This window comes from Protopterus annectens, chromosome 2.part1, assembly GCF_019279795.1.
Source record: "Protopterus annectens isolate FY-2018-M chromosome 2.part1, PAN1.0, whole genome shotgun sequence".
Classification (NCBI taxonomy): Eukaryota; Metazoa; Chordata; order Ceratodontiformes; family Protopteridae; genus Protopterus; species Protopterus annectens.
Window position 1 is genome coordinate 674,991,846 of NC_056729.1, and position 26,345 is coordinate 675,018,190.

A 26,345-nucleotide genomic window follows, 5' to 3' on the forward strand; every position below is an offset into this window, starting at 1 on the left:
CAAAGCCAAATTGAGTCGGATCCAGGGTTTAGAGGTCGCCTACATCTTTATTTATGAGGTCCATGATGATACAATTTCATGGCCTTACAGATGAGGCTGGTCAGACTTATGGGTCTATAATTCCCCAGGGACTGTTGCTAAGCCACCTTTATGGAGAAGAATAACTGTTGCTGTTCTCCATTCCACAGGAATATAGTCTGTGGTTAAGGCTGTGATTGAATAGGGTACTTAATGGTGATGCTAGTTCATGTTTCACTTTGTTTAGAAGACAGCCTGGGATGCCGTCTGGTCTCATATAGGCTATATTTTTTGCCTTAGACAAGGCTTTAATGACCTACTCTTTGGATATGTGGAGGGGGAGGCAATTGGGGCAAGTTTGGAGGGGATAAGGGAGTGAAATATTTGCCAAATCTGTCCGCCAGCAGGTTTGCTATCTCTGCTGGATCAGTTTATATGATGCAGTTAGTCACTAGTTTGGCACATGCTTGGGTCCTACCTTTTAGGCTGCATATGTAGCTGTAAATGGCCTTATGGTTATCTTGACTGATTGCTAAGCTTTTCTCAAAGTTACCCTTAGAGGATTTGACATTTGTCTTATTTGCCTGTTGAGGCTCAGGAGGGTGCTTTTCCATTGTTGGGGCCTCACCTTAGGTTTCTTAGACAGCAACATTTTGCATCCGTTGTATAGTTTGTTGATACTGGATGTCCACCAGGGTGGCTCATTTTTACTTGGGGCTCTGGCTTTGATTCTCTCTGGAACAGCTGAGTCTATACACTTATACAAGTGATTGTACAGGGCTTTAGTGAAAGTTTTGATGTAGTTACCACTTTCTGCTGGGTGTGGGGCTTGGAATGCATTTATACCTTCCTCAAGGAGGATATAGTTTGCCTTGGTGAAGTTTTTTAGTCTGAGTTCACCCTTTGTGAATTCTGGTATTAGTGCCAGTTCAAAGGTGGCTCATTTGTGATCAGATTTAACTAATGAGGGTCTGACAGTTGTGGTGCATCTGTGTCATGTTAGTGAAGACCAGATCTAGTATGTTTGTTCCTCTTGTTGGAAGAAAGAAAAGGCAGAAAGACAAAGCCGAAATCAAACTAAATTCATAGCAGAAAGACAAAGCTAAAATCAAACTAAATTTATAGCTCATAACATAGAGGATTATGATTTGGTCTCCAATAATAACCTGTGTTTTATATATTTGAGATATGGATGCCACGAAATTAAAGGTTATGATTGGAGATCCGATCATAATTCTTTGTACTGCATGGAGCTTTATCTGTTCCATGCTCTACCAGTTAGAGGGGGAAAAAATGTGCGTTTTGCAGCTTTCAAAGCCATAAAGCACTTGGTGAGTGCTGTCAGACAGTATAAAACAAACCGTCCTTACTTTTACACACAAATTGCCATGCCTCTCAAATATTCAGATTTTCACAGAATGCCCAGATTTCTGCCTCATATGTTTGGTCTGTTCCTCATAAAATCATGTTATCAAACAAATCACTAAGGATTGAAATCAGTAAATAATGACATACATTTGGATTTCAGACTTTGCATCCTTCAGAAAATGCAGGCAAACACACACCCTGTTAGTCTAGCTACTTTCCAAGTTTATAAGAGGAAGTCAGGCAGTAGCACATTACCTACATGGACAGCAGGAAGAAACAAAAGCTGTTTTTTGCTTTGCTGCTGTCATTGCTGGTCAGTACTGGTAACATGCCTGCCTGGTGAGAGTCCCACACTTAACAAGTTAATTGAGGGGGGGGGGGGGCAGTCTTAATACATGCTAAGGTCAGGTCTCACTCTATAACTTTACTGATTTGTCTTTTTCCAAATATTTGAGTGTAATCACTGCACTGCATGTACTACAACTTTATTACTGAAGGCAGATGACATATCTCTCAACCTCTAATTGCAAGAAATCTAGACAAAGCCAAAAATAATGGGGGGGATAAAGGCCCAAAATCAGGGACAAAATTTAAATACTGCTCTTATAATGTCAGAAAGTTGCTAGAATAGCATGTTTTGCATCAGCATGCATGTTCCGAAGGATATGAAGTCTGAAACTCAAATATGTGTCATTATGTAGAGACTTCAATCCTGAATGACTTGTCAGAAAACTACAAATTTTATGAGGAACAGACCAAAAACATGAGGTTAAAATCTGGAACTTCTGCAAAAATCTGGACAGTTAGCAAGTACAGCAGATGATGACCTTGCTCTGCTTTTTTGACCACTAAAGCATGAAACAGTGTTCTCTCTCAGACACACACATGGAATAATGTGCTTAAAAATGCTGTTACCAGTTCATTTAAGAGTTTCAGACAGCTGTGGCAGTTGCTGTTCATAATTACATCAGAAATGCAATTTGGCTTCTGGTATACAGGAACAAAGCAATACAACTTCTTATCTGAAACATGCGACATACTCTACCTTCCAACATTTTCTGGAGGCTGTTCCGCATGACGTGAATATTCTCAATACCTATGAACTGGAACTTGATGTTCGAATAGTTATCTTCATTTTCATAGCCTTTACCAGCTGCTCGGTTTGCCATTGCATTCAGCTGAAAAATGGAATAAAATTATGAATCAGTAGGTGAGCACCGATGCTGTAGTTCTGCAAAATACCTCAGAAATGTGTCAAAAGTGCTTCAGAGATAATTACTCAGTCTGTGCTATCTCTTCAAGCTTTTGATCAGACAACCTGAGTAAGACAAAGCATCTATTTTTTGTTAATGTTGATTAGTATAAAATAGTCACTAGAAGTATGGCAGTCCTGGAAATGTTAACAAATAAGAAAGGTCTCATTGCTTAAGAGAATGTTAGAAGTAATGAGAATGCTAATAAACACATATGTAGGAAGAAGGTAGTTTCAATCATACAACAACATCTAATAAAGAGCTAAACAACCTCCAAATTCACTTTCTAAATACCTTGTTTCAATGTGGGTCACAGTGTCTGCAAGCTGAGCAGGGCAGACCAAAATTCCCTTGCCCTAGTAACAGTCTTCATGTCATCTGGTGGTGTTCCCTGCTGATTCGAGGCCACCTGAGAGACATGATCTCTCCAAAGTACTGGGGGTCTGTCTAGAGTCTCTTGCCACAGGCCTATGTCTGCTACTCCCCATTTATAATGCACCCAAGGCATGAGATGAGGTGTTCATACCACTTCAAATAACTTTCAACACAAGATGAGCTGGGTCTGTGCTTCAAGATCCTTCTAGACTTCGTAACAAGTAAACCTGGCTACCCTGTAACCAAACTTTATTCCTGCCACCTCTAAAGTTATTTCATGATCTCACTTACTACCTAAAATCACCACCATGGATAAGAATGAGACTTTAGAGTGACTGGTGAAACTGGCAGCTTCACCTTATGCCTCGGGTTTCATTTCATGACCACAGCCAATATTTTTAAGATTCGTTCTCAGAGCTGCCAGTCCTCTGCCCCCCCCCCCCACCAAACCACATCAACATCAACATACTGCTCTCTGCCCACATCCCTTACAAACTGCTCTCCAAGCCACATCCCATTCACAATGCGATTCTCTTTCCCACACCTGCCAAACACATGCCAGGATGCTAATCATTTACATGATGAAACAATAAAACAAAAATGGATATTTCAGTTCAAGTGTGGAAAAGCATGTGAAGTAGCTTCCCACGTTTACATTATGGTTGACTTTACCACAGGGAAGTATACCCAGATAACCACTCAGGAGTGTATTTTAATACAGCGTGGCAGAGCCCTCCAACATCTACCACACAAGTGCTCACGACTGACTTTTTGCTGTGGTGTGAGAACTCACAATGTTGCCCCACAAATAGTTTTTGTACCATGTCAAGCTAGGTAGTCACACAGAGGTCCATTCAGTCCACACACTTACACCATAAAACTACATCAGCTGAAGACACACCAGCACTTTACCCAAGTATTTCTAACTTCAAGTAAACACCACAGAGCTGCACCAGGCAACGAACCACTGAATTATCATTCTCAAAACAGCAAATTCCCACAGGTACATACAATTTGTCCAACAAACCAGGACAAATATAATTACCAGTGACAGAACACTGCACTCAATGCTCAGTGTGACATAAAAATGTTGAATACAGGAGTACTACCTGAGCAAATTGTTTATTTTGGTTTACTCAGAATGGCAATAATAAATATTCAGTAAACAGTTACTTCTAGTTAATCATGAATGGCAAGTGTGTTTATTTTATTTGTCTATTTGTTGTAGAATATCCACGTCATTTGGGGATTCAATAATGGCTCCCAGTTTGCAGTCATCATGGGATCTTTTACATCCACCTGATTAGTCCCTCTAGGCCAGTGGTCTCTTTTCAGGACAGACCCCAGGTAGTATTCATATTGACTAGGGGAAATTTGGCTAGGGCACAGAGAAGCATTTCCTACTTTTATCTTAAACAGATTCTCCAACAATTCCTTGGCACAAACTCTCTAAAGGACTGCACTGCTTAAAATCATATTTCCAAACAGGAGAAAAGAAGAGCGTCTTCACAAGTAACTCTTAAACAACCATCAAAGGACCACACTCTCATGAATGTTTGTTGACAAATGCTAAATTTTCAAACAACCACTGTTTATCTGTTAGTCAATTAAACTGGCTTGAATTAACACATTATCTGACTAATCTACAATTAACTACTGCACATAAATTTATGTATAAACCATCAAGTTGCCCTTCTCTTTCTTGTTTATTCACATCACCCAAACAGACCTCTTAGATCTGAAAACAAACTACTGTTCAAAACTGAAAAAACACCTCTCAGCTGGTCAGATGCTTTACTCTTTTACTGTCTCAAAACAATGGAACACCCTCCCACCTTCAATCACAGCCATCAGCAATCCATCTCTCTAAGAAGTCCCTCAAACATCTCACCTCTCTCTCTGGCCATGCACATGTGCCAATATAACGCCATTCTAAACCATGAATCCTTCCTCTATACCCCATACCTTAATTCTATCTCTACACTTTCATAACTTCTCCATCTCTCACTTACGATAACCAATCGCATGTGCAATTGGCCCACCTTCTAAATTCTCTGCTGCTCATCCCTACTACCCTTCAAGAGGTTATAATCAAATAATAGATATTCTATTTGTAGAAACCTCACTAAACAGCTAATACCATTAAATGTAAATCTGTATTCTACATGTAATTCTCTATATTGCTGTGCTCACACTGTTTATGTATTTTGATTGCAAATTCTCTGCAGTTGTTATCTCATGTATATATTGTTTTAATCCATGTGGAGCTTTTCTCCCCGGGCCTCCACTGAAAATGGGCTCAACTAGTTCCAGGGGGCCTTCCCAGTAAAGAAATGTAAATAAATAAATAGCAAACAGATAAAATTCCTCTGTCATCTCCACCTCCAATGACAATAAACTCTCCACCACCAGAGCCACAGCCTCCCAAGTTCTTTCTACTATTTAGAATTGAAAATGTGACCAAAATAATTCTCTAACAACTCACCAGGGTCTGATGACCTTCAACACAATAGTGTAAGTCTACAGACCCTGCATCAGCATTCAGTATATTTGTTAACATACTGGCCACAATGCAAGACTTAAGCTTGTGGTTCATGAAAAACAACGAGGAACTATTTCATTCACTCTGGTTCTGCTAAAGTACATTTCCTGAAATATAGAAAGGTGCCATTATTAAACAGACTCCAAAAACCCAAACAACTGCTCAGACTGCATGTATTGCCGACCTAGTACTAGTATCCCCTATGTACTCTGGGCCACAAGGAGCACAAAGACAACTATCCAGACAGTAACTGATGACATCTTAATAGGTACAGACAAACAGCAAGTCACAGTTACATTATTTTTAAACCTAACCAAAGCAGTTGACATGCTAGACCATCCAGTCCTTCACACTGCCCCTCTAGGCCATGATGTCAAACTCAAGCATCCCAACAGTTCCTCATCTTTCTTTCCTATGATAATTTGAGAGTTAAAACAAGCTATTCCTCTCTCAACCAAAGCTCCCAACTCACGAGTCATTTGGAGCTCCATTCTAACATGCCTGCATTTCTTCATTTACACTAACAGACCTCTCACATCTCTGTGTCCTTCTCTATGCCAAAAACATACACATCTACATATTTTATCAATCCCCTCACAACACTAACATTCAACATCAACAAGACCTCCTTTCCCTTTTCTTTTCCAAAAATAATGTAACTTTTCCTTTCTCTGAGGTACAGGCCAACACTAAGGGACTCTGGCTAACAAAGTTTGCAGATGACTGCAAACTGGGTGCCATTAGTGAATCCCCAAATGATGTGGATATTCTACAAAAGGGCCTTACAGAAACAGATGCTTGGTGCCAGAGCCATGGGCTCAAGCTCAATGCCAAGAAATGTACAGTTATCCCCTTTGGGAAAAAACATGTACCCGTGAATTACCACATAGGTAGCAGTACACTAAACACCAAAAAAGTGTGATAAGAGACTTGGGGACATAGGTGGACAGTGGTCTCAGCTTCGATAACCACATTGCCATAACAGTCAGGAAATCCTTCCACGTAGCACACCTAATCACTAAGGGCTTTTCACCCAGAAAAAAGGAGGTCATTGTCCCACTGTACTCATCCCTCATTAGACCCATTATAGAATACAATGCCCCGTTTGGTATGTACCTCTCAAGACATCTGCAACAACTGGAAAGGTCGCAGAAATACCTCATTAAAAGAATCACAGGCCTAAAACAGATGCCCCATGCTGACCGTCTAAACAACCTCCAGCTATACTCTGTCACATATTGTCTACTCAGAGGCAATCTCTGCTTAACATACACGACCATGTCAAACCCTGAGCTGCTGGACATGCTACACTTAAAGAAATCTGAATCCCTCAGAGCCACACACTCCAGGGATCTAAACCTTGTCATCACAATAAACAAAACATACTGGAGAGATAGATTCCTGACCCAGAGACTCCCCAGATCTGGAATAGACTGCCCATACATGTTAAGTAGAGTGCCTCTTTGGCCCTCTTCAAAAGGAACCTTGACGACTGGATGGGAGATAGGAAATTCACTCTGGGGATCACGTCAGCCGCCCCGTTAGACAGGGGTCCAGGGAAGTAAATATTGTAGGAAGAAATAGCCAGGGAATTGTTATGGCTAGGCTTGTATAGGCCCTAGGGCTGATAGCCTAGTACCAACCTATGAACCAAATGGCTAATTTCAGAGTGCCTCATTGTGTGATTTAGTCACATTTGCTCTTTACTAGGCCCCACATTCTGGAAAAAAAACATAACACCAGCTGTAAGAACTCATTTACTCTGCTGCAATTCAGGAAAGCTCTCAAACATTACCACACTTAATTAGCAGAATGTTAACTTAAGCCACATAACATATTCCAGCTGCTTTCTAATTTCTTTAACAATACCTATGCAATCACTTGCCAGCTTTTTTGAACACCTAAACCAATGACATCTACAGGTTCTCTTCCAGTTTCTTCCTCCAACTGCCCCAACTTCCCACCATTCCCCCTTAACATTCCTCTCTTCATCATCATCCTCCCTTCCCACTCCCCTCTTCTTGTTCTTCTTAGCCTAATCGCTAGCTCTCAATATTTCCACTTTGTTATAAGTAACACAATAAGCAGTTTTCTCTCTTAACTGATTGCATCCTTCTCTCTTTCTCCACACCTTCTCACCACTCACACACCCACCATCACTCTCATTTTCATTCTACATTCATTTATCTATTCTTTGTTGACCTGGTTAGTCCCACTACACTAATGGCCTCTTTTCAGGGGAGAGGAGGTATCTATTCCACTTGGGGAAATTTGGTCAGAGAATCAGGGAACTTCCCTTATACTTTCGATAGGTGTCAATAGGTATCATGGGATCTTTTACATCCACCTGAGCTATCACCAACTCAAGCAGATGGAACAACAGTTAAGAGACTTGTCTGAAGGATGAGTTTAAACCTGCAAACATCACTTCTTCACATAACAGGTAAGACCATCTCCTCTGCCAGACTCCATTTACCACCTACTCCTTCTCTTAACCCCATCCATCTCCTCACTATCTGTACTCATGCATTACTTACAGAGCCTATAGCAGAAATATGTGCTTGTTACATTGTACATGCCTATGTACTGTAAATATTTCCTTACCGCTGTACTTGTTTTAATGTTGGCATACCAGCACTGTGAATGTATTTTTAGAGCTATACTGTATTTTCAATCTCTGCTTGTAAAATATCATTGTAAATTCTCCTGTTATTGTTTTTTGTTTTGTTTTCACATCTAGGATGACCCTAAAATAAGTCCACGTGGATGACTGCTTCATCTTGGTAGAAATATCTAAATAAATAAACAAATGTACAGGCAGACTAAAAAAGTCCAGTACTACTAACAAAAATACATTTTGAATACACAAATTTAGAAAAAATCTAACCCACACACACAGACACACACACACACGTACCCACCCACCATCAAACACATCCAATAAATACATAAACAATCCCATTATTGCTAGCAATGAAAATCAATATTTCAAATACAGCAGTGGAGATACACACAATAAAAAGAAATGACCTACAACTAACACTCAAACACTTCCATACATCATAACCATGACAACACCTAACACATAAATTATAAATAACACAAAGCTACACCAACTAAAGTACTGCGTAAAGCACAAATGTACTGCTCCACAAAAACAACTCACAGAGTAGTCTAAAATGCTGAACCTTTTAAAGTAACCTACAAATCCCCAAACATCAACAAAAATGACTGCTGACACTGTGACTCAAAGCAAACACGTTTACTTCACAAACGAAATGCAGGAGCTATTATTTCACCATGTCTGTCCAAAAATGTATATCCTAGCATTGAAACATTTCCACTTTAGGATATAGCCAGGATTTTTAGATTTATGAAACACACCTACCTACACCTAATTTAAGCTGACCTCAAATCAACAGCCACACAGTTCAACAATATGAATGCTGTCTTACTTTTACACATTAGTGACATAAGTCCTGCCTCAAAAATATACAGAAAACAAAATTAAGTAATTTTGTCAGGTGGAGGCTTGTGCCCTGCACCCCAACCCCCCTTTACACATACTAGCTCTGTGGCTGTGCATTAGTGGGGGAAACAAACCATCTCATAAAACATACAAAACACGGAGTTACCTCACACTGCTGGTGCAAAATTCAGCAAAAACTACAATTTCAGTCTGATAGCATATCAATCTTCTGATAGCTGAAGTCAATAACTGCTCTTCACCAATGCTAGTCTTGAGCAAAGACACACAGAGGTGGATCTCTGCCTAACATACAAAGCTATGTCAAACCCAGAGCTGTTGGGCATGCTCCACTTAAAAGAAATCCCAATCTGGGACCTAAACCTTGCCACCACAATAAACAGAACATGCTGGAAGGATAGATTCCTGTCCCAGAGACTTCCCATACTCTAGAACAAACTACCTATCTATAGCAAACAAAGCTCCTCATTAGGATTCTTCAAGAAAAATCTTGATGATTGGATGGGAGGATAGGAAATTCACCCCGGGGATCACTTCTGTGGCTCTGCTCGACAGGGGCACTGGAAAATAATTTTCTTGGGCGGCGAAAGCCAGGGTACCTTTTTGGCTAGGTTTGTATAGGCCTTAGGGCCAATAGCCTAGTACCTACCTATGAACCTATGTATATATGTGTGTGTGCCCATGCGTGTGCATGCGTGTGTGTGTGTGTATACAGGTGGTACTTCACAATTCAACCATAATCTTTTCTGGAATGGCAGTTGTATTGGGAAATGGGTGAATTATGATACACCATTTCCCATACAAATGTATGGAAAATGATTTAATTCATTCCCAGCCCAAACAAAATTAAAAAATATTAAAGCAAAGAAAGTGGAGGAACCAAAAGTGTCCAAAAATATAAATATATAAACAGAGAAAAGACACTTTGGCTGGAGATAAAAACACTTTAATACAAATAAAAATAACAAAAAGGTAAGCTCTTTCAAGGTAACCCTCTTCCTCAGACCTAAATACAAACTGATAAAAATCCTGGATTTAAATGCAATCACTGACCAATAAAAACAAGGCTTAGGAATGCATCATAAAAAGTTAATTAATTAATTAATGTGGTAAACCTCTTCACTCCAAAAGAGGTTTTAAAGACACAGCGCTATTGAGGCCAGGTGGAAAATATGCCTTGAAATCCACAATCCATCTTAATTCAACATATTCTGTCTCATTTTTAATGTCGCCTTCACGCAAACTGACATTCACTTTCTGCAAAACTAAAAATTTTAAATTATGCTGTGTATCATGATCAATTACATGCTTAGCTAGTGCATTCGTGCAAAACTTGACTAACAGAGAAGATCAAGCCCTGAGTACTTTGACTAAGGCAGATCACTTGACTATTAGACCAGTCAGTCTTGCATTTAAATCCAGGATTTTTATCAGTTTGTATTTAGGTCTGAAGAAGAGGGTTACCTCGAAAGGGCTTACCATTTTGTTATTTTTATTTGTATTAAAGTGTTTTTATCTCCAGCCGAAGTGTCTTTTCTCTGTTTATACATTTATATTTTTGGACACTTTTGGTTCCTCCACTTTCCTTGCTTTTATATTTGGATATATTTTTGTCTTTCTGGTGGAACCTTGGCTGTGAGTACAATCTGGTTGTTATGGAACAGTATGGAGAGAACAGCACTGACTGAAGAGTCTGCAACTAGCTCTATTGGGAATTCAGTGAACCCTTTACTCTGCATGTCCCTCGATGAAGGAAATATTAAACTCAATAGCATTGATCTGAATGAGATGGCTAATTTTAGAGATAAATTGGAGAATAAACTGTTTAAACACAAGCGCCTCTTGTGGCGGTGGTATCACTTTGAGGCTGCTATTTTCCACAAAGTGGTACCAAGAGGGCTTAGGGTGCTTAAAATGCCCTCATATGGAGATGGCAGACTCTTAATTTACATTTAAGCATGGATTATATGTTGCTATTGAATGAATTCTTCTCTTCTGAGGAGAATTCTTTAGCATCTGATATCAACAGGCTGACAAGTTTGTTTGTGGACACTTATAAATATGATGCCTGCACTCAACATCTTGATGATGTACTCCTTAATGTCTCCCTCTATGAGAGGAGACTTGAGAAAGAAAAAACTAAGAAACTGCGCAGGGACTTTGCCGATTTTCAGGCAGGAAATGTCTTTTCCTGGCCCAGAACATACAGACCAATCGACGTCCGCACTGACTCCATGGAGGCGGGACAACAGGCAAATGCTTCTAATGGTGTTAATAGTAGAGGCACGCCCCCTAAGGAACAACATCATTGCAAAAACAACGTTAGCAACATGGCTTCCAAGAGTTCCGTACAACACAGTCTGCCACCTAACTTTGGACTAGTTGCTGCAGAATCTCTACCTCATGCTGGGGATGTTAATACCACCTACAAACAAGGTACTACACTCTCTAATTTTCATGTAACTGACTCTAATATGCCACGTGCATTTCACTCGGCCGGTACTGCTTTGATTTCTCATGCTGTTTCTTCTACAACCAACAAACCGGCTTGCAGCTTAGCTTCTCCCTCTCAGACTGCTGTCAATAAGTTCATAGAGGGAAATGCGACTGTTTCGCAAACAGATAGTGTTTTTAGTGATTTGAACAAAGGTAATTTTAACACTAGAAATAACGCTACTTCTGCTAATGGTGACAATGAACGAGCAATATCCTTGCCTTCTTTTGAGAAAGCGATTGGACTGTTGGGAGATAATGACTCCGTTTTGACATCTAATAAGTCTGGTAGTAATGTAAATAATGTTTTTGGCACTAGAAATGTTGATGTTCATGCTAATACAGCAGCGCATTGCATTAATAGGAATGATGTTTTTCCCATTGAAGGAATAAATGAAGTTAATATTAGTCCTAACAATGTGCATACAAATGCTGGGTTACTTGATCAATTTAATTGTGATAATTCAGCAACTCTTAAAACTAGTTTAGCATGTGTCAATGATTTATCTAATACCGAGTGTTTTAATGATGCTGATAGTCTAGTGGATGAGAATCCAGGCCATATTACTATGCAGTTAGTTTAAGTAAATCTACCTTGGACAATAATATGGTTTCGGCATCTAATATTACACATGCCAACTTTTCAACTAATACAGAACCTGTGGTTAAACCTAAGGTGTTTCTTCTATGAACAGCAATAATGTGAGTAATGAAGGCACACGTTCTTCTGGGTTTTTTTTTTTAGACAAAGCACTGCCCATAAGGCAGGACACACATATGAGCAGGTCCAGGAGTCGCAGGTGATGAGGGAGGATACAGTCCAACCCTGGTGCTCAAAACAAGACCTCGAGTACACGAGGTCGCAGATAAATAATTTAGTTTTTAATTTATCCTCAGTCACTCTCACTGTTGAACTTTCAGTGTTGAATAAGGGTCTCTCCTTTGTTCCTCCCAACAATATGAATATGGTGGATACTGTTTTAGACCTTAATGTTTTTGCAAGGAATATAATGCTTAAAAACCATATATGATGGTAATACTTGTGGAGTTGATAATGTGTTCCTCCCAACAATATGAATATGGTGGATACTGTTTTAGACCTTAATGTTTTTGCAAGGAATATAATGCTTAAAAACCATATATGATGGTAATACTTGTGGAGTTGATAATGTTCATAATTTAAGAAAACCGAGTTGTTTTGTTCCTAATAATTCTCCGGCTATGGACGCATTTATTAAGATGTGTGAGAGTGATCTTAAAAGAGTAACTAGTGAGAAAATGAAGGGCACTTTTTACAACCTGACTACTAGAGAAGATCAAGCCCTGCGTACTTTGACTAAGGCAGATCACTTGACTATTAGACCAGCTGACAAGGGTGGTGGGATAGTTGTCCTTGATGCAATGGACTACTTGGATAGAATGCACAAAATGCTATGTGATATCAATGTATATATAAACTTACAAAAATTCCAGGTAAATGGTATCATCAGTAGATTGAATTTTTATATGGATGATCTACTTATGACTGACCAGATTGATTATTCTTTGTACACCTACTTTAGTGTAGAGCATCCTACCAAACCAGTCATTTATGGTTTGCAGAAATTGCACAAAGATCCATTAAATCCCCCGTTTAGACCCACTGTTTCAGGAAGGGGCTGGCTTACAGAACCTATGTCCATCTATGTTGAAAAACAGCTAAGATGTGTTTTGAACAAAATACCTACTGTCCTAAAGGACAGTAAACAATTTATGGAGCATCTGTTTCTTTGGGCCAAGTCTAGACAGGATACATCTATCAATGAAGTTATTTTTGTAACTTTGGATGTGAATTCATTATTTACGGTCATTCGTAACGAAGAGGGAGTAGAGAATGTTAGAAGCTTTCTATATAAAGAAAGTGAGTTTTCTAATATCAAAGTGAATATGATTTGTGCATAACTTGATTTGATATTAGAGAACAATGTTTTTCTATTTGAGAATGAATTCTTCCTTCAGAAAGTAGGAGTTGCTATGGACACAGTGTGTGCTAACACATACGTCAACATTGTGCTGGCCCAATGGGAGAATGAGATGGTATTTGTCTCTGACATGTTCAAACAACACATTACGTTTTACATGCATTTTGTGGATGACATCTTTTTTACTTGGCATGAGAATGAGCAAGATTTAGACAGATTTGTTAACTTCCTTGAGAATACTACATCTTACAGCTCTTTCTCACTTAAATTTTCAAAAGAAAAGCTGGACTTTCTGGATGTTCTTGTTAGTAAGAGCATATTAGGAGATGTATCTACTAAAATGCACAGGAAAGATTGTAGGAAGAATAACATTCTCCATCGCACCACATGCATCCCAGGCACATTATGAAAAATATAGTCAAGAATCAAGTGCTACACTGTACGAGACTTCACACTGATAGGGCTGACTACACTGCTGCGGTCCAGGGCCTTACATCAGATTGCCTAGATAGAGGATACAAGAAGTTTGACATAGATAGTGCGATAGAGGAGGTTAATTCCTCTAATATCTGTAAAACCAAGCCCTATTTGTCTGATAGCTGTCGAGCTGAAGTACAAAGTGTAGGAAGGAAAATTAATCAACCTGTGAATAGGTTGTATTTAACTTATTCTAACAATGTCAATGTAGTATGTGATATTTTTAAAAAGAATTGGCCGATTTTGTTGACTGATCCAAGTATTAGCCAGGTACTGGGAACTAATCCGAGCTTTAGCTTCAAGAATAATAGAAACTTGAAACAAAGGTTATGTTACAAGCACCATAATATATGTGAGAGGTTTATCTCACAGCGTAGAGGTACCCACCCCTGTAGAACTTGTAAAGCTTGTGCCTATATATGGTCTGCTTGGATGGTCAGACATCCACTAAATAATAAGCCTATAGAGTTTTCTTTTTATGCTGATTGTTCCACAAGAAACGCTGTTTATTTAGCAAAGTGTAATTTATGTAGTGCATTTTGCATAGGCAAGACTAATCACATGTTAAAAGAAAGAATTTTGGAACATCTCAATGACATACGTAACAGCAAATGCACGAATGCACTAGCTAAGCATGTAATTGATCATGATACACAGCATAATTTTAAATTTTTAGTTTTGCAGAAAGTGAATGTCAGTTTGCGTGAAGGGGACATTAAAAATGAGACAGAATATGTTGAATTAAGATGGATTGTGGATTTCAAGGCATATTTTCCACCTGGCCTCAATAGCGCTGTGTCTTTAAAACCTCTTTTGAAGAGAAGAGGTTTACCACATTAATTAATTAATTAATTAATTAATTAATTAATTAATTAATTAAATTAATTAATTTTTATGATGCATTCCTAAGCCTTGTTTTTATTGGTCAGTGCTTGCATTTAAATCCAGGATTTTTATCAGTTTGTATTTAGGTCTGAAGAGGGTTACCTCGAAAGCGCTTACCTTTTTGTTATTTTTATTTCTATTGAAGTGTTTTTATCTCCAGCTGAAGTGTCTTTTCTCTATTTAAAAATTAAAAACTACACTATAAAATAAAAAAAATGTAGCTTACCATGATTTGAAGTGTAGAACATCTCTTAAATGGAGGAGAAGATGTGCAGGAGGGATGGAGAAGGAATTGAGGACTACTGCACCTTCCTAAAACTATGGCTCACATGTCACATACAAATTTATTTGATGTTAAATTCAACTAAGAATGCAGGCTAACATATTTTCTATCCAGCTAAAATGCATGCTCATTACATCATTGTGCGATAGAAGTTATGAAATGAAAATCTGTTGTCTCTGATTATGATTGTTTTATTTAGTTCATTTTAATGTGATATAAATTACAACTTAAAACATCTTACAATAGTTTCTTATTCACACCCCCCAAAACAAACACACAATAAAGTGTATACTGGTGTGTGTGTTTTTTAATACCTCTCCAAGACTTTGCTCAGTGGCTTCCCTACCTGGCTCATTCATTCAGGTGAGTCGGCATCATACACTTGTGCCCATTCTCTCTGCCCAGCCCCACCAGTGTCTATGCCAAAAAGTGAACACGAGTCACCATATTTCTAGAGTCCACTTAGTCTTTAGTTGTTGAAAAGTGAGACTTCATCCTGTACTGCCTGCCCCCTCTGTCTTTTGGCAGTTGTAGATAAAAAAAATTGTCCAGGGTATCTTGTCTCTCCCCTTTTTCAGGATGGTTTTGAAGTTGTGCATGACTGTGTTGTTAAATAAGCCTGTTGACGTCACCTGTGCTCGGGTGCCACTCCAAGACTGAAGTCTGCACCTTCTCCCAGTTGGATAAAAGTTCTTTAATGCAAGCTGTTAGCATAGGTCCTTTGTTCCCTGGCATCCTCATCTTCAGAAGAAATTTCCTTTCTTTTTCTTTGAACTGCTCATTGCAAAGTGCTGTAGGTTCCTCCATTGTGAGCTCATAGTCATGGTTTTGTAGCAGTTCCTCCAAATCCACCTCATCCACCTCCCCTATGTCCAGGTGCTCTGCTGTGGAAAGGTTCTGCAGCACTTCAGCTGCTTCATCCACAGTTTCATCCTGGAAAAAGGAAGGAACCATTTTCCTCCAGGCTGCATGAAGAGCTTTCTGCAACACTCCATCCCACCCACTTTTGATGAATGATATGGCATGAAGAATGTTGAACCCAGTTTTCCAGAAATCCTTCAGTGCTTTATCTGAAGAATGAATCACATTGAAGAGCTTGAGAAGAGTGCTTTTGTGTAGAGCTTCTTGAAACAGGCATTGACTTGCTGATCCATAGGCTGAATAAGAGAAGTTGTGTTGAGAGGCAGGAACTGAACCTTGATGAAATCATAGCCTATCTGAAGAATTTCCTCAACTCCCATGGGTGGGCAGAGACATTGCCCAGAAACAGAAGAGCTTTCATTGGCAAATAGTGTATTCTGAGCTGTGGTTGCAATCAAGGCTGAAATCATTCATTCATTACTTGGTCAGGCTGGCATGCACCAATCCTCTGGCTTCACGCTCCTTAGCCAACTGGATCTTTTGTCAGCTTGCTAAAATCTTCTGCTGACGTCCTTGCCTGCTATCCCTGACTATCTAAGTAAAAAATGCATACAACTGTGGTGGATTGAATTTCTAAATGTTTACCTTGTGGCTGTCAAGAGTGGACACCTTAATAACTACCCACAGGCTACTGGAATCTAATTAAAATCCCACACTGCTGGCACCAATTAATGTGACATGCAGCTAATATGCCACCAGACTGCCACCAATTAATTGTGACGTCCCTTACTATCCTGGGTCAGTAGCTAAGGAGCTTCAATCCTCACTGCTGAATCCAATGTTATACTATCACTTAAACAGGAGTAATATTTCACAATCTTCCGCTAACAGCACAACAGGAACAAGCTCAAAAATCTGGGACTGGACTGTATACTTTTGTCCACCCCTAATGTAATTCCTTACTACACACTTCAGAACAATGTATCCCAGTTTAAAACCTCTGATACACTCAAAGTAAATTTAAATCTCACACATCCAAACACTTCTGGGAAAGCCTGACACAGATTTCCAGCTGTCTCCCTTCCCCAACATTATATTGTAATGCTGCCACCAATCAGAGTGTCTTCACTCCCTTCTAAAGTGGTGTCCAGTTATGAAAATTAAATATCAAAACAGATGATAGCTATGACAAGAGCAGCCAATCCTTTGAGGGGACCTGGGGAGTATTGAACAGGTATAAAAACTTTCTAATCTCTAAAGAAATTAGATAAATTAGAAAACGCTGATTTCCAGCCATAATGTAAAGGAATGAAAAACATTTAATAAGTGAAATGGGTACAAGAATAGAAATCAATAACTTTCAATAAGCACCAAAATGCCATCACAAGAACTATAAAATGAAACTGTAGAACAGAAGTCCATCATTCTAGGAAAAACTCTATCTTAATTGTGACATACAGCTAATATCCCACCAGACTGCCACCAATAATGTGACATCCAGCTATATCCCACCGGACTGCCAACAATTAATGTGATGTCCCTTACTATCCTGGCTCAGTAAATCAGGAGCTTCAGTCCTCGCTACTGACTCCAATATGAGACTGTCACTTAAACAGCAGTAATATTTCACAATTTCTCCTAACAGTACAACAGGAACACGCTCTGTTTTATGGGACTAGACTGTATCTTCTGTCCACCCTTAATGTAACGCCTCATTACATACTTCAGAGCAATGTGTTCCAGTTTTCAGACGTCTGATGCACTCATACTCAGTGTAAATTTAAACCTTATACATACAAACACTTCTGGGAAAGACTGACACAGATTTCCAGCCATGGCCCTTCCCCAAAATAATATGGTAATGCTGCCACCAATCAGCGTGTCTTCATGCCCTTCTAAAGGGTTGTCCAATTATGAAAATTAAATACCAAAATAAATGGTAGCTATGTCCAGAAGTGGCCAAGCCTTCAAGGTGACCTGGGGAGTATCAAACCGGTATAAGCAGTCTCTAATCTCTAAAGAACACACTGATTTCTAACTACAATGTAAAGTAATGAAAAACATTTAACAATAAATATAACAATTACAAGATTGTAAATCAATAACTTTTAACAAACACCAGAATTCAATCACCAGAAATGTAAAATTAAACTGTAGGATAGAAGACCATCATTCTAGAAAAAACTTTATTTAAATAACTAAACTTTCCTAATCTAACTGCAGAATACTGTCCCAAATCTAATCTAACACAACAGCAAGGCAAAGGCAGGTTTACAGTTTATGGTGAGTTCTCTTTTTTTTTTTTTTTTGGTATCACTGCACATCAATGTAACTTACTGCAACTCTTCACAAACTGCTCAGTACTTGACTAACTGCACAGCTTAACAGTCTCAGCTGTCTTATTTTAAAAATAACAGTCAGCGGTTTGAAATAGTTCTTTTTCCTGTCAATCTGCTGTTCAAATAATCATCTAGCAACCAGGAACATTCTAATGACATCACCTACTGTTCAGCTGATTCTCCACAGTACTTTAGACTCTCTCTCTCTCTCTAAAACATATGCAATTAGAAATGTATCAAAACAGTGACAGATTCTTTAAACCTTTTGTATGAGGAGGGAGATACTCAACATTTAAAAAACGTATTTACATATTCACAATTAGACATGCTGGCATACAATACTAATTAATCTGAGAACATACACAAATCTCCTGCCAGACATGGTAACATAGATGACAGTGTTTTCAGTTTCTTAACATCCACCCTTATGACTCAAGCATGATTTTCAAGCAACCCTTGAAAACTGATGCTTATGAAAACTGTGTCTACCTGGAATATTAACCCACTCCTTTCCTGGACAATTCATCCGCATTGGCATTACGAATCCCACTGCAATGTCATAGTCATATCATATGCTTGCAATCCTAGACTCCACTTCACTAACTTGGCATTTTGCTTACTGACCCTATTAAGTCACGTTAAAGGGCTAAGATCTGTGAGTGAATTTTCTCTCACAAAAATAATCCTGCAGCTTTTGCAATGCCCACACTAAGGCCAAACACTTTCTCCATAGCTCTAAGTAAGTGCAAATTTGCCTCCTTACCCAGCTGTCTACAGCTCAGATAAACCACTGGGTGCTTTTCTCCTTCTGTTGAAACTTGGCTAAGTACAGCCCCCACCCCAAAATTTGAAGCATCCACCTGAAGAATAAATTCTTTATTGTAGTCTTGGTGAGAGGTGCAGTTACGGTACTGTAATTGAGCACAAATTTCCTATAGTACCCAGATGTCCATAGAAATGCTCTCACTTGTTTCTTAGTAACAGGTACAGGCAACGCTTGGATAGCTTCCACCTTGACAGGTTCTGGCCTAATTTTACCACTTCCAACTCTGTGCCCTAAGTAAGTGACCTCTGCCATACCCACTAGATACTTGCTAGGTTTAATGGTTAATTCTGTCTTACTTAATCCAAGACCTCCCTCACATGTTGGTCTGCATATGCCCATAGCATTGTCTTCAATGTAGAGTTTAACCTCTCCACAAGGCCATTAGTCTGGGGATAGTAGCGGGTGGTCCTTAGATGTTTCACCTCACAATGCTTCCACAGACAAGTCAGCAGATCTGACATCAAGCTGGCACCTCGGTCAGTCAGTATTTCCTGTGGATATGCTACTCTGCTGAAGATTTCTAGCAAAGCATGTCACCTTCTCTGCTTCAACAGATGACACAGCCACCTCCTCAGGATATCTGGTAGCACAGTCTACTACCTCCAAGATGTATTTGTTTCCTGTAGAACTTGAAGTACTCAGGGGCCCCACAATATCCAGGGCCATTCTCTGAAATAGCTCTTCAATAACAGGCAAGGGCATTAACGGAGCCTTAGCCTTGTCCCCTGCTTTACCAACTCTTTGGCGTTGTTCACAAGTCCTACATTATCCAACCACATCCCTCACAATCCCAGGCCAATAGAAATTTTGCATAATACATCTATTAATACGTCTTATGCCTACATGACCCGAGAAAGGAATGTCATGTGCTATGGCTAAAAGTGGCAGACAGTAAGCCCTAGGCACTACCAACTGCCATATTACTTCACCTTCTAGCCCACCACGAATCGTTGACTCTCTATACAACAAACCTTTGCTACAGTATACAGACTCCACTCTTCCTTGAACCTCAGGTGCCTCCTTACCCAGCTGCCTCAAGCTTTGTAACATAGGATCCATAAGTTGAGCCTGTGTCAACTCTACCTTTGTGACCTTCCCCAGGTCCCCTTCCACTACTATTCACTTCCAACAGCTGCGCCTCACTGTCACTCTGGGTACCACAACTCACCTCTGTCCTCGCAGTCATGGTGTCAAAGGGAACATCAGTACTCACCAGCAGCTGTGGCTCACATTCAGACTTACTGCTACTAAATAGCATCTTTTTGAAATAGCCACCATGCCAGTCCCAGCTTCAGGTACGCGATCTTTCTGGTTCTCTCCCAGACTACTGGAAGTACACATGCCTTTCTCCAAGCCTGCGTGTCACTGCATGCCCACAAGATACCGAGTCATCAAAGTCATTCCCTAGCAGGACATCTGCAGGAACATCCTTGAACACACCTACTTGCTTGCCTTCTCTTCCACTCTCCTGGTCAAGATGAACCCTAGCCAAAGGTATTTGGAACTGAGTCCCTCCCAATGATCTGATTGGAGTGAACTGCCCAAGCAAGTACTGCTCTTCTCTAACCACTGCAGGCCTTACTATGGTTATGTCAGAAGCTGTGTCCTCCTTAGTTATCTGTTTACCATCTACTAAGATAGGATATAAATTTTGGTCATAATTTGGTACCCCAGTTGTTTCGAAACAATTTACTACTGGCAGTTTGTCATCACCACTTACTGGCTTCTTCACCTTTTGTTTCTTACCTTGCCTCAGTGGACATTTGACTGCTATGCGTCCCCTCTGTTTACACTTGAGAAATCTAATCCCTAACCATGCACTTGGATTAGTAGTTTCCCCTGTTACTGGTGTACTATGTTGAAGTGGTTTAGACTGTCCCCATGGGTTCCCTTATGTCCATGTACAGCACTGAGTATCCATCTCCTGTGCAGTGGTGTTCTGCTTGCCAAGTAGAGATCCCCTTTTCTCCTCAACTCCTCTGCAAAGTTGGAGTCACGGTCTGCTAACCAGACTCTCATGTCATAAGACAAAGTACTGAGGGCTTGGTCCCTCACCAAAAGGTCTGCCAATCCTCAAAAGTGGTAACCTAACACCAACTCACCCATCTGTGAAGTACTTAAGTCAGCAATATAATCACATACATTCTGCTGCCTTGCGTCTATGTTCAAGAAACTTTTTTCTATAAGCTTCAGGTATTAGTTTAATATAATCTAGAAGACAGTTCTTAACTTTAATATAATTCAAGCAATCTACATAATTTAATTTTTCTACAGCCTGAACAGATTTACCATGGAGTCAGGAGCCAAACCCAGAGCTCATGGTCAACATCATATTGTTTACATACCCTCTCAAAGATATGAATAAAACTATCAAAATCATCCCCATCCCTGAACTGAGATAAATGCTTACTGACCTTTACTGCTACTGGGATTTGTTTATTCCCTTCTCCATTACCTCCATGACCCTTCTGAAGGGTCTGAAGCTCCATTTCATGCTGGTGTTGTCTCATTGTCCTCGGCTTCTAAATGCCTCAGCCTCGCTGCTGATTCCAGTTCAAGATATTTGGTTTTCAGTTCAGGTTGACGCCATTTTTCCTCAGCCTCCAGTTCACATCAATGCTGTTTCTCCCTTTCCTCAGCCTTTCGTCATTGGGTCTCCAGGTGCAGATTCTTCTTAGTCTCTAGACGTTTGGCCTCCAGGCACAGTCTAACTCCAGAGGGATTCTCAAGTCCTCTGAAGAAGAGGTGGACTGTCCCATCAGGCTGCACAACAGCAAACTGGATATCCTCCAAACGGCTAGTCTGAGCTGTGGCTGCACCTAAGTCTGAAATCATTGTTTCCTTGGTCAGGTTTGCATGCACCAATCCTCTAGCTTCACACTTCTTAGCCAACTGGATCTTTATCATCTTGCTAACATCTTCCACTTATAACATCTTCCACTTAGTTGCCTGCTATCCCTGACTAACTAAAAAAATAAATAAAACTATGGTAGGCTGAAATTCCGAATGTTTACCTTGTGGCTGTCAAGAGTGTATACTTCAATGACAACTATCCACAGGCTACTGGAATCCAGTTAAAAATCCCACACTGCTGGCACCAATAAATGTGATGTTTGGCTCATATCCCACCGGACTACCACCGATAATGTGATATCTGGCTATATCCCACCAGACTGCCAACAATTAATGTGACATCCCTTACTATCCTGGGTCAGTAACTAAGCAGCTTCAGTCCTCACTACTGACTCCAATATGAGACTGGCAGTCCTCACTACTGACTCCAATATGAGACTGGTCACTTAAACAGGAGAGATATTTGACAAATTTCCCCTAACAGCACAACAGGAATATGCTCTATTTTCTGGGACTGGACTAAATACTTCTTTCCACCCCTAATGTAACTCATTATTACATACTACAGGGCAAAGTGTTCCAGTTTAATACATCTCATACACTTGTACTCAAATTAAATTTAAACTTCACACATCCAAACACTTCTGGGAAAACCTGAAACAGATTTCCAGCTGTGTCCCTTTCCCAAAATAATATGATAATTTAAATGAGTGTCCAATAATGAAAATTAAATATCAAAATAAATGTCTAGAAATGGCCAGGCCTTCAAGGTGACCCGGGGAGTATCAAACAGGTATAAGCACTCTCTAATCTCTAAAGAACACAGTGATTTCCAGCCACAATGTAAAGTAATGAAAAACAGTTAATATTAAATACAATGTTTACAAGATTGTAAATAAATAACTTGCAATAAAACCAGAAATGTAAAATTAAACTGTAGTATAGAAGTTCATCATTCTAGAAATATCTCTATTTAAATAACTAAACTTTCCTAACTGCAAAATACTGTCCTGGATCTAATCTAACACAACAGTTTTTGGTGAGTTTTCTTTTCTTCAGGTATCACTGCACAGCGCTGTAAGTGACTGCAACTCTTCACAAACAGGTCAGTACTTGACTAACTCCACAGCTTAACAGTCTCAACTGTCTTATTTTAAAACTAACAGCCAGCTGTTTGAAAAAATTATTTTTCCTGGCAATCCGCTGTTCAAAAAATCAACTAGCAACCAGGAACATTCTGATGACATCACTTACTGTTCAGCTGAGTCTCCACAGTACTTTAGAATCTCCCTCTCAAACTTTCACAATTAGAAATGTATCAAAACCCTGACATATTTTTCAAACATTCTGTATGAGCAGGGAGATGCTCAACATTTTAACAACTTATTTACATATTCACAATTAGACATGCAGGCATATAATACAAATTAATCTGAGAATATACACAAATCTCCTGTCAGACCTGCTAACACAGATGACAGCGTTTTCAGTTGCTTCACAATAGGGCATGAAGACTGTTGGTCTTGAAGCAGGCATTGCCTTGTTGATCCAGAGGTTGAACGACAGAGGTTGTGTTGGGAGGCAGGAACTGAACCTTGATGAAATCATGGTCTACCCGAATAATTTCCTCAAACTCTTGTGGGTGGATACAGGCATTGTCCAGACACAGAAGAGCTTTCATTGGCAAATAGTTCTCTGTCAGATGCTTCTTGACACTTATGGGTTCGTACTAGGCTATCTGCCCTACAGCATTTATAAGCCTAGCCAGAGTGTGTTTGGCTTTCACCACCCATTTTAAATTAATTTTGCTATGCTCTTTTTCGAGGTTAGTATACTGTGCCTCTGTCTAACAGTGACACAGAAGTGATACCCGGGGTAAACCTACGATCTCCCATCCACTCATCAAGATTCCTCTTGAAGAGAGTCAATGAGGGACTCTGCCTAACCTGGACTGGGATTTTATTCCAGAGTGAAGGGAGCCTCTGGGTTATGAATCTGTCCCTCCAGCATGTCCTATTTATTTCAGTGCTGAGGTTCAAGTCTCTCGAGCGCATAGCTTGATGGGATTTGGATTTTCTGAGGTGCAGCATGTCCATTAATTCCGGGTTGGACATGGCTTTATACGTCAGGCACACATTGCCTCTGAGCAGGTGGTATGCCACTGAGTAGAGCTGGAGTTTCTTTAACCAGGCAGCATATGGCATCTGTTTGAGCCCTTTGATCCTCTTGGTGAGGTAATTTTGGGGTCTTTCCAGTTGCTGCAGGTGTCTGGTAAGGTACATCCCAAAAGGGGCATTGTACTCAATTATGGGCCTGATGAGGGATGAATAAAGAGGCACAATGACCTCCCCTGATCTAGATGTGAATCCCTTCATGATTAGGTGGGCTATATAAAATGTTTTTCTAACCACTTTGGCCACGTGGTTGTCAAATGAGAGACTGCTATCAACTTGGGTCCCCAGGTCCCTAATTACTTCTTCTGTACTTAATGGATTACCACCTATGTGGTAATTTGTGGGCACTTTGTTTTTGCCAAAGGGGATGACTATACACTTTTTGGCGTTTAGCTTGAGGCCATGGCTCTGGCACCAGTTGTCTGTTTCTATGAGGCCTTTTTGGAGGATGCTTGTGTCGGCTTGAGAGTCTATTATGGCACCCAGTTTGCAGTCATCTGCGAACTTGGTCAGCCACAGTCCTTCTGTGTTGGCCTGTACCTCCGAGAAATATATACCGAACAAGAGAGGTCCCAAGACTGAGCCTTGTGGGATGCCACTTGTAACTGGTTTGGAGTCTGACATGGCTCCAGCGATTCTAACCATGTGGGTTCTGTCCTTGAGCCAGTTTGCAACCCATCTAGTGACATAGGGGTTTATATTTAAGCTGGTGAGCTTATCTATAATGCCCGATTGGGGTATTGTATCAAAGGCTTTTGCGAGGTCCAGGTAGGCTGTGTGGACCACCTTCCTCTCGTCAATGGCCTTGGTGACTGTTTCAAAGAAATCGACCAGGTTTAAGAGGCAGGATCTGCCCTTAAAGCTGAACTGGGTAGGATCCAGTGTCTGTAGGTCCCCAATATCTTTATTTATGAGGTCCATGATGATCCTCTCCATAGCTTTGCAGACCAAGCTAGTCAGGCTTATGGGGAGATAGTTTCCAGGATCCGTTGAGGCACCACCTTTGTGGAGAGGGACCACTGTTGCTGTATGCCACTCTTTGGGTACATATCCTGTAGTAAGGCTGAGAATGAACAGTAGTTTTAGGTTTGGGTTTAGCTCTTCTTGGAGTTCATGTAGGATGCAGCCCGGGACACCGTCTGGTCCCATTGATGCTGTGTTTTTTGCTTTGGAGAGGGCGGCTCTTACCTGAGCATCTGAAATGTCAGGGGGGCAGCACTCTGCTGGGATAGATATTTTCCCTTTTGGTGGGGACGGGGGGGGGGGAGAAGTTTGTGCTGAACCTGTCAGCTAGGATGTTGTCAATGTCTATGGGTTTGGTGTATTTTTTGTCATTTTGGACTAATTCTGAGCATATCTGGGAATTTCCACCCAGGTTCCTAACATAACTAAAGAAAGCCTTGTGATTATCCTTAGTGTCCTGTGCAATTTTTCTCTCGAAGCTGGCCTTAGACGATTTTATGAGTGCCCGTAGTTTTTTTTTTTGCTAATACTGATCAGAGATGCCTTCCCTTTTTGGGATTTTGCTCTATCATGTAATAGCTTCCTCCTTCTATTGTATAGTTTGTTTATGGCTGGGGTCCACCAGACAGGATGTCTGCCTTTGGAGGATTGGGCCTTGGTTTCATTTGGGATTGTATGATCCATGCATTCCTGAAGGTGTTCATAGAATGCGTTTATAAAGGATTCTGCGGTCTGGGCCATATTTTCCACAGGCCCGGGGGCTTTGAAGGATTCCACCTCGGTTTTGAGGAGTGAGAAATTTGCTTTAGAGAAGTTTTTCACTGTGGTTTTCTGGGCAGGGGGTGGGGTCGGGATGTGAATATCCAGTGAGATTAGTTTATGGTCTGATCTTACCAGTGAGGGATACACTTCTGGTCTGGAGCACAGAGTCCCCATGTTGGTGATGTTCAGGTCCAGTATGTTTTCCCCTCTTGTGGGAGTGGTAACAATTTGTTCCACAGCATTTGAGTTTATAAATTCTAGGAACCTTTGGGCTAGGGTGTTGGAGCTAGAGTAATGCTCCCAGTCTATGTTTGGGTAGCTGAAGTTGCCCAATATAATGGTGTTTGGAGAGACCTTCATATTTTCCAGTGTTCTCAGGAAGGCTGAGTGGGATTTCTGGGTTTAGGACGGTGGTCTGTAGCAGG

The 26,345-nt window shown here is 40.2% G+C and overlaps 1 protein-coding gene across 1 annotated transcript in view; it reads right to left on the bottom strand.

Annotated features, from left to right (window-relative positions):
- The window catches only part of MTMR7 (myotubularin related protein 7), a 901,754-nt gene that overhangs the window by 426,833 nt on the left and 448,576 nt on the right, over positions 1–26,345 (bottom strand). Inside the window, exon 7 of the mRNA XM_044062411.1 lies at positions 2,432–2,564. Coding sequence (XP_043918346.1) covers positions 2,432–2,564 — 133 coding nt within the window. The remainder of the gene's footprint in view (positions 1–2,431; positions 2,565–26,345) is intronic.